Raw genomic sequence first — 23,503 nt, 5'->3', positions numbered from 1 at the left:
TGGTGCAAATTTTTTCCTTGTCAGGAATTTAAGGGTTGAAAAATTGTATTTTTGTTTGAAATTATTTATGCAGTGTTAATTTAGTGTTCTGTTACCAGATATAGTTCAGTACAAATATGTAATTGCAACTTCTATATATAATATATATTTTTTTTTTGTTCTCTCTATATAAACTCATATAATTTATTCTACATGACTGGATTACAGTGGTAGGTCATATTGTCTGTACAAGTGACTCATCAAATCCCTCTGTTTCAATGATAGTGTCCTTTATCCATGAAATATAATTTGACACTCTTGTATATACACCATATTTTCCTTCGGCTGCACATCCTTCTCCCCAGCTCACGACCCCCACCAAGTACCAGGTATTGCGGTATAATACAGCAAATGGACCTCCACTGTCCCCTTTACAGGCATCTTTGGCTTCAATACTGTATCCAGCACAGAACATGTTTCCGGTTAACACATTTTCAGTGGATGCCGTACAGGCCTCTTGGCTGACAACAGGTAGTCGGACCTTTAGTAAGAAACGACTAGCACGTCCTAGATAGCGTGTAGATCCCCAGCCACTTACTTGCCCTACTTCCCCTTCCTGCGTTAATAAACGCCCAAGGCTTGGACTAGGCAAGCAGATGGGTCGTGAGTATTCACCAAAGACAACTGGGTTGCGTAAGTACAGAAGTGCAATGTCATGATCATAATATTCTCCTAGGTAATATGGATGAGAGAAAACTTGTAAGACGAGAATCTTCTGTTCGTCCCTGTCCCGCAGGTTTTTGTCATAATCACCTAAAAAAATTGGAGAAAGTAATGTTAGATAAAAAATAAATATCAGAGAAGATAATTTTCTCTTACCATCCTTACAGTATAACAATTTAGAGGAAATAAATTGTACATGGCCAGATAAAAGCAAATGAAGCAACATATTTGAGTATTACTTAAAGCAAGCAAAGTCCTTTCTTGTATTAACAGAGGCGTGGAATCCAGAGAGAGAGATATAATTTTGCCCCTGTACAAATCATTAGTAAGACCTCATCTGGAATATGCAGTTCTGTTTTGGGCACCAGTTCTCCAAAAAGGATATCGGGGGAACTGGAGAAAGTGCAGAGAAGGGCAACCAAACTGTCAAGAGGCATGGAGGACCTCAGCTATGAGGAAAGATTAAAGGAACTAAACTTATTCTCTCTTGAGAAGAGGAGATTAAGGGGGGATATGATCAACATGTATAAATAAAAACAAGGGGTTTATGTAGTGAACTTGGTGTTGAGTTATTCAATTTAGGGTCATCACGGAGCACAAGGGGCACTCTTTACGTCTAGAGGAAAAAGAGATTTTGTCTCCAAAAACAGAATTGTTTTTTCACCATAAGAGCTGTGAAAACGTGGAATAGACTCCCTCCAGAGGTGGTTCTGGCCTGCTTACTAGATTGCTTTAAAAAATAAAAAAAAAAAGCCTGGATTCTTTCCTAGGTGTAAATAATATAACTGGGTACTAATATTTATAGTTAAAGTTGATCCAGGGAATATCCGATTGCCTCTCAGGGGATCAGGAAGGATTTTTTTTTCCCCTGCTGAAGCAAACACGATCATGCTTTGCTGGGGTTTTTTGCCTTTCTGTGGATCAACTGTGGGTATAGGATTGGGTATATGGGATTGTATGGTTGTGTTTTCTTTACTGTTTTTTGTTTTTTATTGGTTGAGCCAGATGGACTTGTGTCATTTTTCAACCTGACTAACTATGTAACTAAGTCCATCTTTGACAATAAAAACGCTGCTGTTTTTGATCTACCTCATCTGCAAGACCAGTGAATGCTTCTAAACCAGTTATATATATACATTTATGTTACTTTTACATGAGGGCTTTGAAAGAATAGTTGGTAAAAGAGGTAGGGGGTGGGTGTTCACTTTTCAAAGTAAGCGTTAGTGAATAAGGAGAAGATGTCTTCACTTTGAATGCCATGTGCTAGCAAGTGTTCTTAAATTTTCATTTCACATGGTTGGGTATCCCAAGTGAATACAGGTTCATCTTTTTGAATAATGTTCACATTGCAATGTGATCATACACTTTGTTAAGTACAGTTTTGAGACTGCTAGTAAAATTCTTGTCCAATATCATTATAGAAAACAATTATCATTTCATTTTTGTTACTCTTTAGCTTAAAATTACAGTATCTATAGTATACCAATTACATGTAGTACAATTGCTCACCAATGGTGACATGATGAGGAACAACATCCTCAAAGCAGTGGGCAGCTGACAATACCCAGCGTTCACTAATAAGACTGCCGCCACAGAAATCTACTCCTCGGATTGTACGGATTAGGACCTAAAAGAAACAACATCATGAACACAGAACAAGTACAAATTTTTATTACCAATTATAAAGAAAGTAACATTTTAAGGAGTATAGTCTAGGAAAATGCAGTAATCCTTAGCATCCAATACTAAAATTTGCAATGGTTTAATGCTCCCATCCCATCTTGGTAATCCTATGTTAAAACTCATATTTTCTACTGATTTGAGAGCTCTAGCTCTGACTCAGCAGGGGGGTGTCAGACCTTTCACACAGAAAGCAAGGTTCCCAATCTGAAGCATGCTGACAGTGAACAAGCTTTTCTACTCAAAATATGGTTGCTTTCTAAAGAAATCAAACTTTGCACACCTTTAGTTTTGATGGACCTGCAATGTGTTTGCCTGCTTTTAGGTGAATATTCAATTGAGCTTTAAAGTGGTTCTACAGGCAGATTTTTTACCTTAACCACTTAAGCCCCGGAGGATTTGGCTGCTCAAAGACCAGGGCCTATTTTGCGATTCGGCTCTGCGTGATTTTAACGGACAATTGAGCGGTCGTGCGACGCTGTACCCAAATTAAATTGACATCCTTTTTTTTCCCCACAAACAGGGCTTCCTTTTGGTGGTATTTGATTACCTGTGCGATTTTTATTTTTTGCGCTAAAAAACAAAAAAAGAGCGTCAATTTTGAAAAAATAACAATATTTTTCATTTTTTATATGAAATTCCCCCCCAAAAAATGTAAAAATCTAAATTTTTTAACATTTTAGGCCAATTTGTTTTCTGCTACATATTTTTGGTAAAAAAACAAATCGCAATAAGCTTATTTTGATTGGTTTGCACAAAAGTTATTGAGTTTACTAAGGGAAAGATTTATGTCATTTTTATTGTTTTTTTTTAACTAGTAATGGCGCCGATCTGCGATTTTTTTGCGGGACTGCGACATTACGGCGGATCGGACCCCTGACTAACATTTTTGACACTTTTGGGTGTACGTGTGACATTACTACAGTAATCAGTGCTATACATATGCACTGTTACTGTAAAAATGACACTGGCAGGGAAGGGGCTAACTTTATTAGAGATCCAGGGGTTAAGTGTGTCCCTAGGGGGCGTGCTTCTAACTGTCAAGGGGCGTGCCTTTTGATGTAACCACAGAGAGATATGATCCTACATAGCAGGATCGTATGATCTCTGCAGTTACACCAGGGAGAATGACAGGTGGCTTTGTTTACATCAGCCACCTGCCTTTCTCCCTCTCCAGCGGGAGATCGCGAGTGACCGGCGGACATCGGAGCCGCCGGTCACTCGCACAGGGATCCCTGTGACGAGCGGGGGCGAAAGCGCCTCCGGCAGCGCGCGCTCGCCCCCCATTGGCTCGTGGGCGAGTGACGTACCGATACATCACTTTGCCCAGGAGGGGCTGACCGCCGCAGTATATGTACTTGCGGCGGTCGGCAAGTGGTAAATGCATTAAGGTAAAAAAAAAAACTTCCACTGTCTGTGCCTCACCCCCTCCCTAAACACTTACTTAACATCACTCTTGATCCAGCATTATCCTTGCCAGCAGCTCCACTTTTCTCTCTTCCTGCATTTCTGGGTTTTACTGAGAGCCCTGCAGTCAGTCAAATCCAGTGAGTAGGGAGCAGGGGCAGGGCCAAGTCACCCTGTGTCAGTCTATGGTTGCACACAGCCCAGCTCAGGAGCACACCAGCACAAGTGTCCCCATGGCAAGCGGCTTGCTATGGGGGCACTTGGAAAAGAAGAAGAGCCTAGAACGACAGTGGAAGACCTCAGAAGAGGAGGTTCGGTGCTGCTCTGTGCAATGCTATTGCACAGAGAAAATAAGTATAAAATATTTGTTATTTTAATATAAAAAATAGCTTTATAATTACTGTAGGAAAAATATATATTGCTGTATTGATTAACTAAAGCAAGAAAAGTCAGTGGTTTTATGAATGTGAGGTCTGAAGTTGATTGGCGTTCAGGCTAAAAAAAGAATCAAGCTCATGAACCAAGTTACAAGAGTTGCATTTAAAATCTTATATTAACTAAAAATGTTAATTTGCTTTACTGTATGGGCTATTCCAAAAATACAGAATAAGAAATCTAGTGTCCTTCATGGGATGACTATAAAACAAATGATACATGGCAAACATAATGAAATCAAAAAGCAGCAGACTTGCTGTAATTTCCATCCAGGTGAAAGCATAGCTGTATTAATTAATAACAGTTTATTTTTTTTACCTGCAACATCATTGCTTTCCAAATAAAATTGCATACTATTACAGATGAGAGATTACTGCATTTTACAAATATTAAAGTTGACAAATGATATAGTATAATTCACATATATTAATCTACTTGAAGGTTAACAGACCTGCCATGGGCACTGCCCCAACTCACAGAGCATGCCACCAACAATCCGGGCATGTTCATCTGCCAGTAAACTCTCAGAATTACCATGTCCACTGTCTGTTCTGTTTGTATGATTCATGTTAGTCACTGAATTATTGAGAGGATCATATCCACCAACACTTATATACAAACTGTTGGTGTCATTTTTTATTCCTAAGTGCTGAGGTGACATAGTTGCCAGTGATTTGTTCATTGTTTGAGCTGATGCAGTATCGTTACAGAGGGACAATTCTAGTGTTTCATTTGAACTTCTTGGTTGAGACGTAGTGATGGTCGAACTGGGTGGGGAGCGAGTAGTGATGTTGTAGTCAGTATTGAAGAGTTCATCTGATTCCACCTCCAGATCCAGAAGAGAGCGTGATGAGCCAGCTGTCAGTCCACAAGGAAACTTAACTGGAATTTAAGTAGAAATTTAAATCATTACCATCATGCCTGTAGTTTACGAGAAAAAAACTTTAAAAAAAACATTGTTAAGTGTATGTTGAAATTATTTGTAATAGTTTCCTTTATATGTAGCAGGTATATTTAGTTAATATAGTTTAATATATGTTCAGTGGTAACAAGAACACCAAAATTCAAATTGTGTAAGTAAGCCTGAGGAAGACCAAAATGATGTGAACAGCTAGGGATGAGACAAGGAATTTTATAAGAAACTAGGGAAGAACTGCTGGAGTAGATGCACATTTACATAAATCTTGGAGGTGCCATCAGCCAGGTTAGCACAATGAATAAAAATATTAATAACAGAATAGCTAGAACATCAAGACATCACTACACCTTCAATACAGTAAGTGTAAAAAGCAGGTGGGAAGGCCAAGTTGACCATGTAGCATAACAACTTTATCCCTTCATTTGCTTTCATCTCTGAATCATGGACACTGGGTATCAAGCACAGTTAGTAGAGTTTAGTGAACTTATCCTAAATTAAGCATTTGACCTGATCTGATTAGAATGATAAATCTATCTACAGTATATAAATGGGCAAAGATAAAGTGAGTTGTGTTACATTTATAGTTGCTCTATCCAGCTTACCAGCTGGGACACATTTCTTGCCATCCTCTTCCAGGGTGTAGCCATTTGCACAGGAGCAGGTCACGCTGAGTGCTCCGGGGTTGTCTGTGCAGTATTGCCAGCATCCTCCATTCTTATACCAGCACTCCTGTCGCACTGGTAAACAGAAAAACATGGCTATCATTACAGTTATAAAGTTAACCTGTACTAAAAGAAAGTATATAGAATGCCACTGCCGATTTCCTGCTAAAAGTGCTACTTGTTTGGCTGTCATGCCGAGCCAATGGCTTCCATACTTTGAGTCACTGACTTGAAACACATATGCAGATCAGCAATTCTAACTTCACTTACTGCATTCTTGTTCTTATTCAATAACTCTTGTAATAATAAAGTCAGAGATATCAAGGCAGCTATCATCTCTTCAAAGAATCCAGGAATGGCATTTATCGTGTTTCTTTGAGTATAGATTTTCTATAAATGGCTATCCAACTACACTTATAATGTGGAGGATCCCTGTTTGCAGAGCAGTATTGATTGTGACTAGGGTTGAGCGAACACGGACTGTATTATTCGTGTTCGTACCGAATAATTGGATTTTTGTTACCCGAACACGGACCCGAAAACTTTACTGTATGTTCGGGTAAAAATCCGTGTTCGGTCATTTTATTTCCGGGTTTTGTATGCATTGGCGCGCTTTTCATGGCGGGCTTTCAACAGCCAATCAACAAGCGTTTAACTGGTGTGCCTTAAGCCATCCCAGCCATGCCTACAAATGTATTAGTAGCTGTGATTGGCCATCTGAAGCATGTGACCAAGTCTTTATAAGTCCGAGGCAGCGCCGCTGCGTCATTCTGCTGTGTTAGTTCAGGGACAGAGCACACATCATACATGCTGGCTGCTGATTAGGGACAGACAGGCAAAAAAAAACATTTGTGTCCGGATAGAATTGAGGGAGGGGTCGGAGTGTGTTAGGCAGGGCGAGTTGTAGGACATTTTAGGGAGAGGCTGCTGATTTTTAGGGTCAGTTTTCTACAATCGATTTTGCAGTGACCGATCTTATCAATCCTTTTAGGGAGAGGCTGCTGATTTTTAGGGTCAGACAGTGTGTTCTACAATCGATATTGCTGGGTGGGGTTTGCAGTGACCGATCTTATCAATCCTTTTAGGGAGAGAGGCTGCTGATTTTTAGGGTCAGACAATGTGTTCTATAATCGATATTGCTGTGTGGGGGGGTTTGCAGTGACCGATCTTATCAATCCTTTTAGGGAGAGGCTGGAGATAGGCAGGTGTCAGAGGTCCACATCGATTTTGCTGTGTGTGGGGTGCAGTGAACACAATCTTTTTTGCCCACTGAGGAGGAGGGAGAAAAGTCTTTTTCTATCAGTCACTGTGTGCAGCGTTTGTCCTTCAGCTGTGCTGTGCTGACTCTGATCATACACTGCTGTGTTCAGTGTTCAGTTCACATGTGCTATTATTGAGTGGTTTCAAAAATCATACACTTTTATCTATTCCACTATTCAATATACAGCCTTGGGTTAAAAAAAATTAAATTGTGACCTGCAGCAGAGCTGAATGATATAAGACACTGCTGTTCACATCATGTGCTATTGATAAATCACACCAATCTTATATCATATTTTCTATTCCGCTATTCAATAAAAACCTTTGGGTATCAATTAAATTGCGGGATAGTCTGTGTTGGTAGGTGTGAGATACACCTTTCCAAGTTTTTGGGGTTCATCTCATACTTCTGAAGATTTGAGGGTGCTGCCTGTTCCAAACTCCTCCTACTCCTCATCCTGCCTTTTAGGGGTACAAACAATAGTAACTGGGGCCTAGTGTGGTTGTGTACGTGTGAGATACATACACTTTTTTTGATCATATTTTCTATTCCGCTATTCAATAAAAACCTTTGGGTATCAATTAAATTGCAGGATAGTCTGTGTTGGTAGGTGTGAGATACACCTTTCCAAGTTTTTGGGGTTCATCTCATACTTCTGAAGATTTGAGGGTGCTGCCTGTTCCAAACTCCTCCTACTCCTCATCCTGCCTTTTAGGGGTACAAACAATAGTAATTGGGGCCTAGTGTGGTTGTGTACGTGTGAGATACATACACTTTTTTTGATCATATTTTCTATTCCGCTATTCAATAAAAACCTTTGGGTATCAATTAAATTGCGGGATAGTCTGTGTTGGTAGGTGTGATATACACCTTTCCAAGTTTTTGGGGTTCATCTCATACTTCTGAAGATTTGAGGGTGCTGCCTGTTCCAAACTCCTCCTACTCCTCATCCTGCCTTTTAGGGGTACAAACAATAGTAATTGGGGCCTAGTGTGGTTGTGTACGTGTGAGATACATACACTTTTTTTGATCATATTTTCTATTCCGCTATTCAATAAAAACCTTTGGGTATCAATTAAATTGCGGGATAGTCTGTGTTGGTAGGTGTGAGATACACCTTTCCAAGTTTTTGGGGTTCATCTCATACTTCTGAAGATTTGAGGGTGCTGCCTGTTCCAAACTCCTCCTACTCCTCATCCTGCCCTTTAGGGGTACAAACAATAGTAATTGGGGCCTAGTCTGGTTGTGTACGTGTGAGATACATACACTTTTTTTGATCATATTTTCTATTCCGCTATTCAATAAAAACCTTTGGGTATCAATTAAATTGCGGGATAGTCTGTGTTGGTAGGTGTGAGATACACCTTTCCAAGTTTTTGGGGTTCATCTCATACTTCTGAAGATTTGAGGGTGCTGCCTGTTCCAAACTCCTCCTACTCCTCATCCTGCCTTTTAGGGGTACAAACAATAGTAATTGGGGCCTAGTGTGGTTGTGTACGTGTGAGATACATACACTTTTTTTGATCATATTTTCTATTCCGCTATTCAATAAAAACCTTTGGGTATCAATTAAATTGCGGGATAGTCTGTGTTGGTAGGTGTGAGATACACCTTTCCAAGTTTTTGGGGTTCATCTCATACTTCTGAAGATTTGAGGGTGCTGCCTGTTCCAAACTCCTCCTACTCCTCATCCTGCCTTTTAGGGGTACAAACAATAGTAATTGGAGCCTAGTCTGGTTGTGTACGTGTGAGATACATACACTTTTTTTGATCATATTTTCTATTCCGCTATTCAATAAAAACCTTTGGGTATCAATTAAATTGCGGGATAGTCTGTGTTGGTAGGTGTGAGATACACCTTTCCAAGTTTTTGGGGTTCATCTCATACTTCTGAAGATTTGAGGGTGCTGCCTGTTCCAAACTCCTCCTACTCCTCATCCTGCCTTTTAGGGGTACAAACAATAGTAATTGGGGCCTAGTGTGGTTGTGTACGTGTGAGATACATACACTTTTTTTGATCATATTTTCTATTCCGCTATTCAATAAAAACCTTTGGGTATCAATTAAATTGCGGGATAGTCTGTGTTGGTAGGTGTGAGATACACCTTTCCAAGTTTTTGGGGTTCATCTCATACTTCTGAAGATTTGAGGGTGCTGCCTGTTCCAAACTCCTCCTACTCCTCATCCTGCCTTTTAGGGGTACAAACAATAGTAATTGGGGCCTAGTGTGATTGTGTACGTGTGAGATACATACACTTTTTTTGATCATATTTTCTATTCCGCTATTCAATAAAAACCTTTGGGTATCAATTAAATTGCGGGATAGTCTGTGTTGGTAGGTGTGAGATACACCTTTCCAAGTTTTTGGGGTTCATCTCATACTTCTGAAGATTTGAGGGTGCTGCCTGTTCCAAACTCCTCCTACTCCTCATCCTGCCTTTTAGGGGTACAAACAATAGTAATTGGGGCCTAGTGTGGTTGTGTACGTGTGAGATACATACACTTTTTTTGATCATATTTTCTATTCCGCTATTCAATAAAAACCTTTGGGTATCAATTAAATTGCGGGATAGTCTGTGTTGGTAGGTGTGAGATACACCTTTCCAAGTTTTTGGGGTTCATCTCATACTTCTGAAGATTTGAGGGTGCTGCCTGTTCCAAACTCCTCCTACTCCTCATCCTGCCTTTTAGGGGTACAAACAATAGTAATTGGGGCCTAGTGTGGTTGTGTACGTGTGAGATACATACACTTTTTTTGATCATATTTTCTATTCCGCTATTCAATAAAAACCTTTGGGTATCAATTAAATTGCGGGATAGTCTGTGTTGGTAGGTGTGAGATACACCTTTCCAAGTTTTTGGGGTTCATCTCATACTTCTGAAGATTTGAGGGTGCTGCCTGTTCCAAACTCCTCCTACTCCTCATCCTGCCCTTTAGGGGTACAAACAATAGTAATTGGGGCCTAGTCTGGTTGTGTACGTGTGAGATACATACACTTTTTTTGATCATATTTTCTATTCCGCTATTCAATAAAAACCTTTGGGTATCAATTAAATTGCGGGATAGTCTGTGTTGGTAGGTGTGAGATACACCTTTCCAAGTTTTTGGGGTTCATCTCATACTTCTGAAGATTTGAGGGTGCTGCCTGTTCCAAACTCCTCCTACTCCTCATCCTGCCTTTTAGGGGTACAAACAATAGTAATTGGGGCCTAGTGTGGTTGTGTACGTGTGAGATACATACACTTTTTTTGATCATATTTTCTATTCCGCTATTCAATAAAAACCTTTGGGTATCAATTAAATTGCGGGATAGTCTGTGTTGGTAGGTGTGAGATACACCTTTCCAAGTTTTTGGGGTTCATCTCATACTTCTGAAGATTTGAGGGTGCTGCCTGTTCCAAACTCCTCCTACTCCTCATCCTGCCTTTTAGGGGTACAAACAATAGTAATTGGGGCCTAGTCTGGTTGTGTACGTGTGAGATACATACACTTTTTTTGATCATATTTTCTATTCCGCTATTCAATAAAAACCTTTGGGTATCAATTAAATTGCGGGATAGTCTGTGTTGGTAGGTGTGAGATACACCTTTCCAAGTTTTTGGGGTTCATCTCATACTTCTGAAGATTTGAGGGTGCTGCCTGTTCCAAACTCCTCCTACTCCTCATCCTGCCTTTTAGGGGTACAAACAATAGTAATTGGGGCCTAGTGTGGTTGTGTACGTGTGAGATACATACACTTTTTTTGATCATATTTTCTATTCCGCTATTCAATAAAAACCTTTGGGTATCAATTAAATTGCGGGATAGTCTGTGTTGGTAGGTGTGAGATACACCTTTCCAAGTTTTTGGGGTTCATCTCATACTTCTGAAGATTTGAGGGTGCTGCCTGTTCCAAACTCCTCCTACTCCTCATCCTGCCTTTTAGGGGTACAAACAATAGTAATTGGGGCCTAGTGTGATTGTGTACGTGTGAGATACATACACTTTTTTTGATCATATTTTCTATTCCGCTATTCAATAAAAACCTTTGGGTATCAATTAAATTGCGGGATAGTCTGTGTTGGTAGGTGTGAGATACACCTTTCCAAGTTTTTGGGGTTCATCTCATACTTCTGAAGATTTGAGGGTGCTGCCTGTTCCAAACTCCTCCTACTCCTCATCCTGCCTTTTAGGGGTACAAACAATAGTAATTGGGGCCTAGTGTGGTTGTGTACGTGTGAGATACATACACTTTTTTTGATCATATTTTCTATTCCGCTATTCAATAAAAACCTTTGGGTATCAATTAAATTGCGGGATAGTCTGTGTTGGTAGGTGTGAGATACACCTTTCCAAGTTTTTGGGGTTCATCTCATACTTCTGAAGATTTGAGGGTGCTGCCTGTTCCAAACTCCTCCTACTCCTCATCCTGCCTTTTAGGGGTACAAACAATAGTAATTGGGGCCTAGTGTGGTTGTGTACGTGTGAGATACATACACTTTTTTTGATCATATTTTCTATTCCGCTATTCAATAAAAACCTTTGGGTATCAATTAAATTGCGGGATAGTCTGTGTTGGTAGGTGTGAGATACACCTTTCCAAGTTTTTGGGGTTCATCTCATACTTCTGAAGATTTGAGGGTGCTGCCTGTTCCAAACTCCTCCTACTCCTCATCCTGCCTTTTAGGGGTACAAACAATAGTAATTGGGGCCTAGTCTGGTTGTGTACGTGTGAGATACATACACTTTTTTGATCATATTTTCTATTCCGCTATTCAATAAAAACCTTTGGGTATCAATTAAATTGCGGGATAGTCTGTGTTGGTAGGTGTGAGATACACCTTTCCAAGTTTTTGGGGTTCATCTCATACTTCTGAAGATTTGAGGGTGCTGCCTGTTCCAAACTCCTCCTACTCCTCATCCTGCCTTTTAGGGGTACAAACAATAGTAATTGGGGCCTAGTGTGATTGTGTACGTGTGAGATACATACACTTTTTTTGATCATATTTTCTATTCCGCTATTCAATAAAAACCTTTGGGTATCAATTAAATTGCGGGATAGTCTGTGTTGGTAGGTGTGAGATACACCTTTCCAAGTTTTTGGGGTTCATCTCATACTTCTGAAGATTTGAGGGTGCTGCCTGTTCCAAACTCCTCCTACTCCTCATTATGCCTTTTAGGGGTACAAACAATAGTAATTGGGGCCTAGTGTGGTTGTGTACGTGTGAGATACATACACTTTTTATGATCATATTTTCTATTCCGCTATTCAATAAAAACCTTTGGGTATCAATTAAATTGCGGGATAGTCTGTGTTGGTAGGTGTGAGATACACCTTTCCAAGTTTTTGGGGTTCATCTCATACTTCTGAAGATTTGAGGGTGCTGCCTTTTCCAAACTCCTCCTACTCCTCATCCTGCCTTTTAGGGGTACAAACAATAGTAATTGGGGCCTAGTCTGGTTGTGTACGTGTGAGATACATACACTTTTTTTGATCATATTTTCTATTCCGCTATTCAATAAAAACCTTTGGGTATCAATTAAATTGCGGGATAGTCTGTGTTGGTAGGTGTGAGATACACCTTTCCAAGTTTTTGGGGTTCATCTCATACTTCTGAAGATTTGAGGGTGCTGCCTGTTCCAAACTCCTCCTACTCCTCATCCTGCCTTTTAGGGGTACAAACAATAGTAACTGGGGCCTAGTGTGGTTGTGTACGTGTGAGATACATACACTTTTTTTGATCATATTTTCTATTCCGCTATTCAATAAAAACCTTTGGGTATAAACAATTAAATTGCGGGATAGTCTGTGTTGGTACGTGTGAGATACACCTTTCCAAGTTTTTGGGGTTCATCTCATACTTCTGAAGATTTGAGGGTGCTGCCTGTTCCGTACTCCTCCTACTCCTCATCCTGCCTTTAGGGGTACAAACAATAGTAATTGGGGCCTAGTGTGGTTGTGTACGTGTGAGATACATACACTTTTTTTGATCATATTTTCTATTCCGCTATTCAATAAAAACCTTTGGGTATCAATTAAATTGTGGGATAGTCTGTGTTGGTACGTGTGAGATACACCTTTCCAAGTTTTTGGGGTTCATCTCATACTTCTGAAGATTTGAAGGTGCTGCCTGTTCCGTACTCCTCCTACTCCTCATCCTGCTTTTAGGGGTACAAACAATAGTAATTGGGGCCTAGTGTGGTTCTGTACGTGTGAGATACATACACTTTTTTTGATCATATTTTCTATTCCGCTATTCAATAAAAACCTTTGGGTATCAATTAAATTGCGGGATAGTCTGTGTTGGTAGGTGTGAGATACACCTTTCCAAGTTTTTGGGGTTCATCTCATACTTCTGAAGATTTGAGGGTGCTGCCTGTTCCAAACTCCTCCTACTCCTCATCCTGCCTTTTAGGGGTACAAACAATAGTAACTGGGGCCTAGTGTGGTTGTGTACGTGTGAGATACATACACTTTTTTTGATCATATTTTCTATTCCGCTATTCAATAAAAACCTTTGGGTATCAATTAAATTGCGGGATAGTCTGTGTTGGTAGGTGTGATATACACCTTTCCAAGTTTTTGGGGTTCATCTCATACTTCTGAAGATTTGAGGGTGCTGCCTGTTCCAAACTCCTCCTACTCCTCATCCTGCCTTTTAGGGGTACAAACAATAGTAATTGGGGCCTAGTGTGGTTGTGTACGTGTGAGATACATACACTTTTTTTGATCATATTTTCTATTCCGCTATTCAATAAAAACCTTTGGGTATCAATTAAATTGCGGGATAGTCTGTGTTGGTAGGTGTGAGATACACCTTTCCAAGTTTTTGGGGTTCATCTCATACTTCTGAAGATTTGAGGGTGCTGCCTGTTCCAAACTCCTCCTACTCCTCATCATGCCCTTTAGGGGTACAAACAATAGTAATTGGGGCCTAGTCTGGTTGTGTACGTGTGAGATACATACACTTTTTTTGATCATATTTTCTATTCCGCTATTCAATAAAAACCTTTGGGTATCAATTAAATTGCGGGATAGTCTGTGTTGGTAGGTGTGAGATACACCTTTCCAAGTTTTTGGGGTTCATCTCATACTTCTGAAGATTTGAGGGTGCTGCCTGTTCCAAACTCCTCCTACTCCTCATCCTGCCTTTTAGGGGTACAAACAATAGTAATTGGGGCCTAGTGTGGTTGTGTACGTGTGAGATACATACACTTTTTTTGATCATATTTTCTATTCCGCTATTCAATAAAAACCTTTGGGTATCAATTAAATTGTGGGATAGTCTGTGTTGGTAGGTGTGAGATACACCTTTCCAAGTTTTTGGGGTTCATCTCATACTTCTGAAGATTTGAGGGTGCTGCCTGTTCCAAACTCCTCCTACTCCTCATCCTGCCTTTTAGGGGTACAAACAATAGTAATTGGGGCCTAGTCTGGTTGTGTACGTGTGAGATACATACACTTTTTTTGATCATATTTTCTATTCCGCTATTCAATAAAAACCTTTGGCTATCAATTAAATTGCGGGATAGTCTGTGTTGGTAGGTGTGAGATACACCTTTCCAAGTTTTTGGGGTTCATCTCATACTTCTGAAGATTTGAGGGTGCTGCCTGTTCCAAACTCCTCCTACTCCTCATCCTGCCTTTTAGGGGTACAAACAATAGTAATTGGGGCCTAGTCTGGTTGTGTACGTGTGAGATACATACACTTTTTTTGATCATATTTTCTATTCCGCTATTCAATAAAAACCTTTGGGTATCAATTAAATTGCGGGATAGTCTGTGTTGGTAGGTGTGAGATACACCTTTCCAAGTTTTTGGGGTTCATCTCATACTTCTGAAGATTTGAGGGTGCTGCCTGTTCCAAACTCCTCCTACTCCTCATCCTGCCTTTTAGGGGTACAAACAATAGTAATTGGGGCCTAGTGTGATTGTGTACGTGTGAGATACATACACTTTTTTGATCATATTTTCTATTCCGCTATTCAATAAAAACCTTTGGGTATCAATTAAATTGCGGGATAGTCTGTGTTGGTAGGTGTGAGATACACCTTTCCAAGTTTTTGGGGTTCATCTCATACTTCTGAAGATTTGAGGGTGCTGCCTGTTCCAAACTCCTCCTACTCCTCATCCTGCCTTTTAGGGGTACAAACAATAGTAATTGGGGCCTAGTGTGATTGTGTACGTGTGAGATACATACACTTTTTTTGATCATATTTTCTATTCCGCTATTCAATAAAAACCTTTGGGTATCAATTAAATTGTGGGATAGTCTGTGTTGGTACGTGTGAGATACACCTTTCCAAGTTTTTGGGGTTCATCTCATACTTCTGAAGATTTGAAGGTGCTGCCTGTTCCGTACTCCTCCTACTCCTCATCCTGCTTTTAGGGGTACAAACAATAGTAATTGGGGCCTAGTGTGGTTCTGTACGTGTGAGATACATACACTTTTTTTGATCATATTTTCTATTCCGCTATTCAATAAAAACCTTTGGGTATCAATTAAATTGCGGGATAGTCTGTGTTGGTAGGTGTGAGATACACCTTTCCAAGTTTTTGGGGTTCATCTCATACTTCTGAAGATTTGAGGGTGCTGCCTGTTCCAAACTCCTCCTACTCCTCATCCTGCCTTTTAGGGGTACAAACAATAGTAACTGGGGCCTAGTGTGGTTGTGTACGTGTGAGATACATACACTTTTTTTGATCATATTTTCTATTCCGCTATTCAATAAAAACCTTTGGGTATCAATTAAATTGCGGGATAGTCTGTGTTGGTAGGTGTGATATACACCTTTCCAAGTTTTTGGGGTTCATCTCATACTTCTGAAGATTTGAGGGTGCTGCCTGTTCCAAACTCCTCCTACTCCTCATCCTGCCTTTTAGGGGTACAAACAATAGTAATTGGGGCCTAGTGTGGTTGTGTACGTGTGAGATACATACACTTTTTTTGATCATATTTTCTATTCCGCTATTCAATAAAAACCTTTGGGTATCAATTAAATTGCGGGATAGTCTGTGTTGGTAGGTGTGAGATACACCTTTCCAAGTTTTTGGGGTTCATCTCATACTTCTGAAGATTTGAGGGTGCTGCCTGTTCCAAACTCCTCCTACTCCTCATCATGCCCTTTAGGGGTACAAACAATAGTAATTGGGGCCTAGTCTGGTTGTGTACGTGTGAGATACATACACTTTTTTTGATCATATTTTCTATTCCGCTATTCAATAAAAACCTTTGGGTATCAATTAAATTGCGGGATAGTCTGTGTTGGTAGGTGTGAGATACACCTTTCCAAGTTTTTGGGGTTCATCTCATACTTCTGAAGATTTGAGGGTGCTGCCTGTTCCAAACTCCTCCTACTCCTCATCCTGCCTTTTAGGGGTACAAACAATAGTAATTGGGGCCTAGTGTGGTTGTGTACGTGTGAGATACATACACTTTTTTTGATCATATTTTCTATTCCGCTATTCAATAAAAACCTTTGGGTATCAATTAAATTGTGGGATAGTCTGTGTTGGTAGGTGTGAGATACACCTTTCCAAGTTTTTGGGGTTCATCTCATACTTCTGAAGATTTGAGGGTGCTGCCTGTTCCAAACTCCTCCTACTCCTCATCCTGCCTTTTAGGGGTACAAACAATAGTAATTGGGGCCTAGTCTGGTTGTGTACGTGTGAGATACATACACTTTTTTTGATCATATTTTCTATTCCGCTATTCAATAAAAACCTTTGGCTATCAATTAAATTGCGGGATAGTCTGTGTTGGTAGGTGTGAGATACACCTTTCCAAGTTTTTGGGGTTCATCTCATACTTCTGAAGATTTGAGGGTGCTGCCTGTTCCAAACTCCTCCTACTCCTCATCCTGCCTTTTAGGGGTACAAACAATAGTAATTGGGGCCTAGTCTGGTTGTGTACGTGTGAGATACATACACTTTTTTTGATCATATTTTCTATTCCGCTATTCAATAAAAACCTTTGGGTATCAATTAAATTGCGGGATAGTCTGTGTTGGTAGGTGTGAGATACACCTTTCCAAGTTTTTGGGGTTCATCTCATACTTCTGAAGATTTGAGGGTGCTGCCTGTTCCAAACTCCTCCTACTCCTCATCCTGCCTTTTAGGGGTACAAACAATAGTAATTGGGGCCTAGTGTGATTGTGTACGTGTGAGATACATACACTTTTTTGATCATATTTTCTATTCCGCTATTCAATAAAAACCTTTGGGTATCAATTAAATTGCGGGATAGTCTGTGTTGGTAGGTGTGAGATACACCTTTCCAAGTTTTTGGGGTTCATCTCATACTTCTGAAGATTTGAGGGTGCTGCCTGTTCCAAACTCCTCCTACTCCTCATTATGCCTTTTAGGGGTACAAACAATAGTAATTGGGGCCTAGTGTGGTTGTGTACGTGTGAGATACATACACTTTTTTGATCATATTTTCTATTCCGCTATTCAATAAAAACCTTTGGGTATCAATTAAATTGCGGGATAGTCTGTGTTGGTAGGTGTGAGATACACCTTTCCAAGTTTTTGGGGTTCATCTCATACTTCTGAAGATTTGAGGGTGCTGCCTGTTCCAAACTCCTCCTACTCCTCATCCTGCCTTTTAGGGGTACAAACAATAGTAATTGGGGCCTAGTCTGGTTGTGTACGTGTGAGATACATACACTTTTTTTGATCATATTTTCTATTCCGCTATTCAATAAAAACCTTTGGGTATCAATTAAATTGCGGGATAGTCTGTGTTGGTAGGTGTGAGATACACCTTTCCAAGTTTTTGGGGTTCATCTCATACTTCTGAAGATTTGAGGGTGCTGCCTGTTCCAAACTCCTCCTACTCCTCATCCTGCCTTTTAGGGGTACAAACAATAGTAATTGGGGCCTAGTGTGATTGTGTACGTGTGAGATACATACACTTTTTTTGATCATATTTTCTATTCCGCTATTCAATAAAAACCTTTGGGTATCAATTAAATTGCGGGATAGTCTGTGTTGGTAGGTGTGAGATACACCTTTCCAAGTTTTTGGGGTTCATCTCATACTTCTGAAGATTTGAGGGTGCTGCCTGTTCCAAACTCCTCCTACTCCTCATTATGCCTTTTAGGGGTACAAACAATAGTAATTGGGGCCTAGTGTGGTTGTGTACGTGTGAGATACATACACTTTTTTTGATCATATTTTCTATTCCGCTATTCAATAAAAACCTTTGGGTATCAATTAAATTGCGGGATAGTCTGTGTTGGTAGGTGTGAGATACACCTTTCCAAGTTTTTGGGGTTCATCTCATACTTCTGAAGATTTGAGGGTGCTGCCTGTTCCAAACTCCTCCTACTCCTCATCCTGCCTTTTAGGGGTACAAACAATAGTAATTGGGGCCTAGTCTGGTTGTGTACGTGTGAGATACATACACTTTTTTTGATCATATTTTCTATTCCGCTATTCAATAAAAACCTTTGGGTATCAATTAAATTGCGGGATAGTCTGTGTTGGTAGGTGTGAGATACACCTTTCCAAGTTTTTGGGGTTCATCTCATACTTCTGAAGATTTGAGGGTGCTGCCTGTTCCAAACTCCTCCTACTCCTCATCCTGCCTTTTAGGAGTACAAACAATAGTAATTGGGGCCTAGTGTGGTTGTGTACGTGTGAGATACATACACTTTTTTTGATCATATTTTCTATTCTGCTATTCAATAAAAACCTTTGGGTATAAACAATTAAATTGCGGGATAGTCTGTGTTGGTACGTGTGAGATACACCTTTCCAAGTTTTTGGGGTTCATCTCATACTTCTGAAGATTTGAGGGTGCTGCCTGTTCCGTACTCCTCCTACTCCTCATCCTGCCTTTAGGGGTACAAACAATAGTAATTGGGGCCTAGTGTGGTTGTGTACGTGTGAGATACATACACTTTTTTTGATCATATTTTCTATTCCGCTATTCAATAAAAACCTTTGGGTATCAATTAAATTGTGGGATAGTCTGTGTTGGTACGTGTGAGATACCCCTTTCCAAGTTTTTGGGGTTCATCTCATACTTCTGAAGATTTGAAGGTGCTGCCTGTTCCGTACTCCTCCTACTCCTCATCCTGCTTTTAGGGGTACAAACAATAGTAATTGGGGCCTAGTGTGGTTCTGTACGTGTGAGATACATACACTTTTTTTGATCATATTTTCTATTCCGCTATTCAATAAAAACCTTTGGGTATCAATTAAATTGCGGGATAGTCTGTGTTGGTACGTGTGAGATACACCTTTCCAAGTTTTTGGGGTTCATCTCATACTTCTGAAGATTTGAGGGTGCTGCCTGTTCCAAACTCCTCCTACTCCTTATCCTGCCTTTAGGGGTACAAACAATAGTAATTGGGGCCTAGTCTGGTTGTGTACGTGTGAGATACATACACTTTTTTTGATCATATTTTCTATTCCGCTATTTAATAAAAACCTTTGGGTATAAACAATTAAATTGCGGGATAGTCTGTGTCGGTACGTGTGAGATACACCTTTCCAATTTTTGGGACGCATCTCATACTGCCGAGGATTTGAGGGTGCTTCAGTCTGCCTCCTGCCTGTTCTGAACTCCTCCTACTCCTCATCCTGCCTTTAGGGTACAAAAAATTGTAATCGGGCCTAGATTGTGTTTGTACGTGTGAGATACACCGTTTTGTAAAATTTGTCCTATTCTGCTATTCAATATACACCCTGTTTGAGTGTAAAAAATTAAATTGCGGGATAGTCTGTATCGGTACATGCGAGATACACCTTTTTAAATTTGTTTGGCGCATCTCCTTCTACCGCCGAGGATTGCAGGGCGCTTCAGTTTGCCTCCTGTTCCCAACTCCTCCTACTCCTCTTCCTCATCCTGCCTTTAGGGTACAAAAAATTGTAATCGGGGGCCTAGTCTGTGTTTGTACGTGTGAGATACACTGTATTATAACATTTTTCCTATTCCGCTATTCAATATACACCCTTTTGGAGTGTAAGAAAATTAAATTACGGCATAGTCTGTATCGGTACGTGTGAGATACACCTTTTAAATTTGTTTGGCGCATCTCCTTCCACCGCCAAGGATTGCAGGGCGCTTCAGTTTGCCTCCTGTTCCCAACTCCTCCTACTCCTCTTCCTCATCCTCCCTTTAGGGTATAAAAAATTTTAATCGGGGCCTAGTCTGTGTTTGTACGTGTGAGATACACCGTTTTTTTATCCTTTTTCCTATTCCGCTATTCAATATACACCCTTTTGGGGTAAAAAACATTAAATTGCGGCATAGTTTGCATATTTGACTGTCAGATACACCCGTGCGATACTGTTGTTGTTTTGTTCCGCTATTCAATAAACACCTTTCTAGGGCAAGATCATAAATTACAGAAATATGAGGAGACCGTCAAATAGGGGTCGTGGTGCTGCTGGTAGAGCTCCTGTTGCAGGGAGAGGACGTGGTCGATCTGTGCCAGCTACACGCACAAGTGAAACACCTTCCTCAAGTGTGAGTAGGCGACAGAACCTGCAGCAGTATTTGGTAGGGCATAATGCGCCTCTAGACGTGATGAGGCCTGAAGAAGTACAGGCGATAGTAGATTAGGTTGCTGACAGTGCCTCCAGTTCCTTCACATTGTCTCCCACCCAGTCTACTGCAGAAAGGTCAGAGTTGGCACCTGCAGCCAATGTCCAACCGTCTTTCACCTCACCCCCTTGGAAATCAGGCAAGCAGTCTGAGCCCCAAGTCATGCAGCAGTCTCTTCTTCTTTTTGATGACTCTGTCAGCAGGGTTTCCCAGGGCCATCCACCTAGCCCTGCCCCAGAAGTGGAAGAGATTGAGTGCAGCGATGCCCAACCACTTATTTCTCAAGATGAGTACATGCAAGGACCATCGCAGCACGTCTCCGATGATGACGAAACACAGGTGCCAACTGATGCTGCGTTCAGAATTGTGGAGACCGACAAGGAGGGCAGGGGTGAAGACTGGGTGGAAGATGATGTGGAGGACGATGAGGTCCTCGACCCCACATGGAATGAAGGTCATGCAGGTGACCTGAGTAGTTTGGAGGAAGAGGCGATGGTCGCACAGAGCCACCAGCACAGCAGAAGAGGGAGCAGGGTGCAGAAGCGGAGCGGCCGTGCCCTAGACACTACGCCTGCTACTGCCCAACGCAGCAAGGGAACGAGCGCACCAAAGCCAGCTCAAAGGAGTTCTCTAGCGTGGAAGTTCTTTAGAAAATGTGCTGATGACAGGACACGAGTGGTTTGCACCCTGTGCAATCAGAGCCTGAAGCGAGGCATAAACCTTCTCAACCTGAGCACAACCTGTATGATCAGGCATCTAAGTGCAAAGCACGAGCTGCAGTGGAGTAGACACCTTCAAAACCAAGAAACGTCTCTGGCTCATCCTGCTTCCTCTTCTGCTGCAGTCTCGGCCGCTCCAGCCACATCTGTAGTGATACCGGCACCTGCCACCCCGCAAACAGACGATCTGTCAGCAACACCACCACCTGGGTCACCAACCATCTCCACAATGTCCGGGGGAAGCGTTCAGCTTTCCATCTCCCAAACACTTGACAGGAAGAGGAAGTACCCCCCTACCCACCCGCGATCCCTGGCCCTGAATGCCAGCATTTCAAAATTCTTGGCCTTTGAAATGCTGTCATTCCGTCTGGTGGAGACGCACAGTTTTAAAAACCTTATGTCGGTGGCTGTCCCACAGTACGTCGTGCCCAGCCGCCACTACTTTTCCAGGCAAGCCATCCCTTACCTGCACAACCAAGTGGGGGAAAAATTTAGGTGTGCACTGCGCAACGCCATCTGTGGCAAGGTCCACCTAACTACCGATACGTGGACCAGTAAGCATGGTCAGGGGCGTTATATCTCCCTAACGGCACACTGGGTAAATGCAGTGGCGGATGGGCCTGAGGCAGATAGCAATTTGGCGCATGTCCTTCCACCACCGAGGATTGCAGGGTGCTTCAGTTTGCCTCCTGTTCCTAACTCCTCCTACTCCGCTTCCTCATCCTCTACCGCCTCCTCATCCGGACAGCGTAACACCTTCACCACCAACTTCAGCACGGCCAGGGGTAAACGACAGCAGGCAGTTTTAAAACTTGCCTGTTTGGGGGAAAAACCACACACCGCACAGGAGTTGTGGAGGAGCATAACAGCAGACAAATGAGTGGTTGCTGCCAGCGAGCCTCAAGCCCGGCCTGGTGGTGTGCGATAACGGGCGAAATCTCATAGCAGCTCTGGACCTAGCCGGTTTGACGCACATCCCTTGCCTGGCGCATGTGCTGAATTTGGTGGTGCAGAGGTTCCTTAAAAACTACCCCGATATGTCAGAGCTGCTGCAGAAAGTGCGGGCCGTCTGTGCGCACTTTCGGCGTTCTCACCCTGCTGCTGCTCGCCTGTCAGCGCTGCAGCGTAACTTCGGCCTTCCCGCTCACCGCCTCATATGTGACCTGCCCACAAGGTGGAACTCCACCTTACACATGCTGGAAAGACTGTGCGAGCAGCAGCAGGCCATAGTGGAGTTTCAGCTGCAGCACGCACGCGTGAGTCGCTCTGCGGAACAGCACCACTTCACCACCAATAACTGGGCCTCCATGCGAGACCTGTGTGCCTTGTTGCTCTGTTTTGAGTACTCCACCAACATGGCCAGTGCCGATGACGCCGTTGTCAGCTTAACTATCCCACTTCTATGCCTCCTTGAAAAAACAATTCGGGCGATGATGGAAGAGGATGTGGCACAGGATGAGGAGGAGGAGGAGGAGGAGGATGAAGAGGTAACATTTCCAAGGCTTTCAGGGCAGTCATTCACAAGGGGCTCCGAGGGTGGGTTCCTACACACAAACGCCAGGGACACAATTGTCCAGCAGGGGCACAGTTCTGGAGGATGAGGAGGAGGAGCTGGAGGAGGAGATGGAACAGCAGGGTGGCACCCAGGCCAGCTCATGGCCATCACTGGTGCGTGGCTGGGGGGATACAGAGGACACAGACGATACACCTCCCACAGAGGACAGCCTTTCGTTGCCTCTGGGCAGCCTGGCACACATGAGCGATTACATGCTGCAGTGTCTCCACAACGACCGCCGAGTTGCCCACATTCTTACTTATGCTGATTACTGGGTGGCCACGCTGCTGGATGCCCGTTACAAGGACAACGTACCGTCCTTAATTCACTCACTGGAGCGCGATCGCAAGATGCGCGAGTACAAGCGCACGCTGGTAGACGCGATGCTGCTGGCATTCCCACCTGACAGCAGGGCCACAGTGAAAGCACATGGCAGAGGAGGAGGAGGAAGAGGTCGCCAACGCAACCAGGGCACCGCCAGCACCTCAGAAGGCAGGGTTAGCATGGCTGAAATGTGGAAAAGCTTTGTCAGCACGCCACAACAAACAGCAGCACCAGCAGCTCATATGGAACGTCTTAGCAGGAGGCAGCATTTCACCAACATGGTGGAGCAGTACGTGTGCA

General features: G+C 42.2%; 1 protein-coding gene across 1 annotated transcript in view; it reads right to left on the bottom strand.

Moving 5' to 3' along the window:
* Positions 1-201: 201 nt before the first annotated feature.
* Positions 202-23,503, bottom strand: part of LOC309549278 (coagulation factor X-like) — a 104,385-nt gene continuing 81,083 nt past the window's right edge. The window contains exons 6-9 of the mRNA XM_082249422.1: positions 5,746-5,880; positions 4,676-5,106; positions 2,212-2,329; positions 202-792 (exon numbers count right to left, since the gene is read on the bottom strand). Of these exons, the coding sequence (XP_082105548.1) occupies positions 215-792; positions 2,212-2,329; positions 4,676-5,106; positions 5,746-5,880 (1,262 nt within the window). The 3' untranslated portion in view covers positions 202-214. The remainder of the gene's footprint in view (positions 793-2,211; positions 2,330-4,675; positions 5,107-5,745; positions 5,881-23,503) is intronic.

The sequence above is a fragment of the Pelophylax lessonae genome (assembly GCF_965119305.1).
Source record: "Pelophylax lessonae genome assembly, chromosome: 3".
Classification (NCBI taxonomy): Eukaryota; Metazoa; Chordata; class Amphibia; order Anura; family Ranidae; genus Pelophylax; species Pelophylax lessonae.
This window is presented reverse-complemented; position numbering and strand designations above follow the sequence as displayed.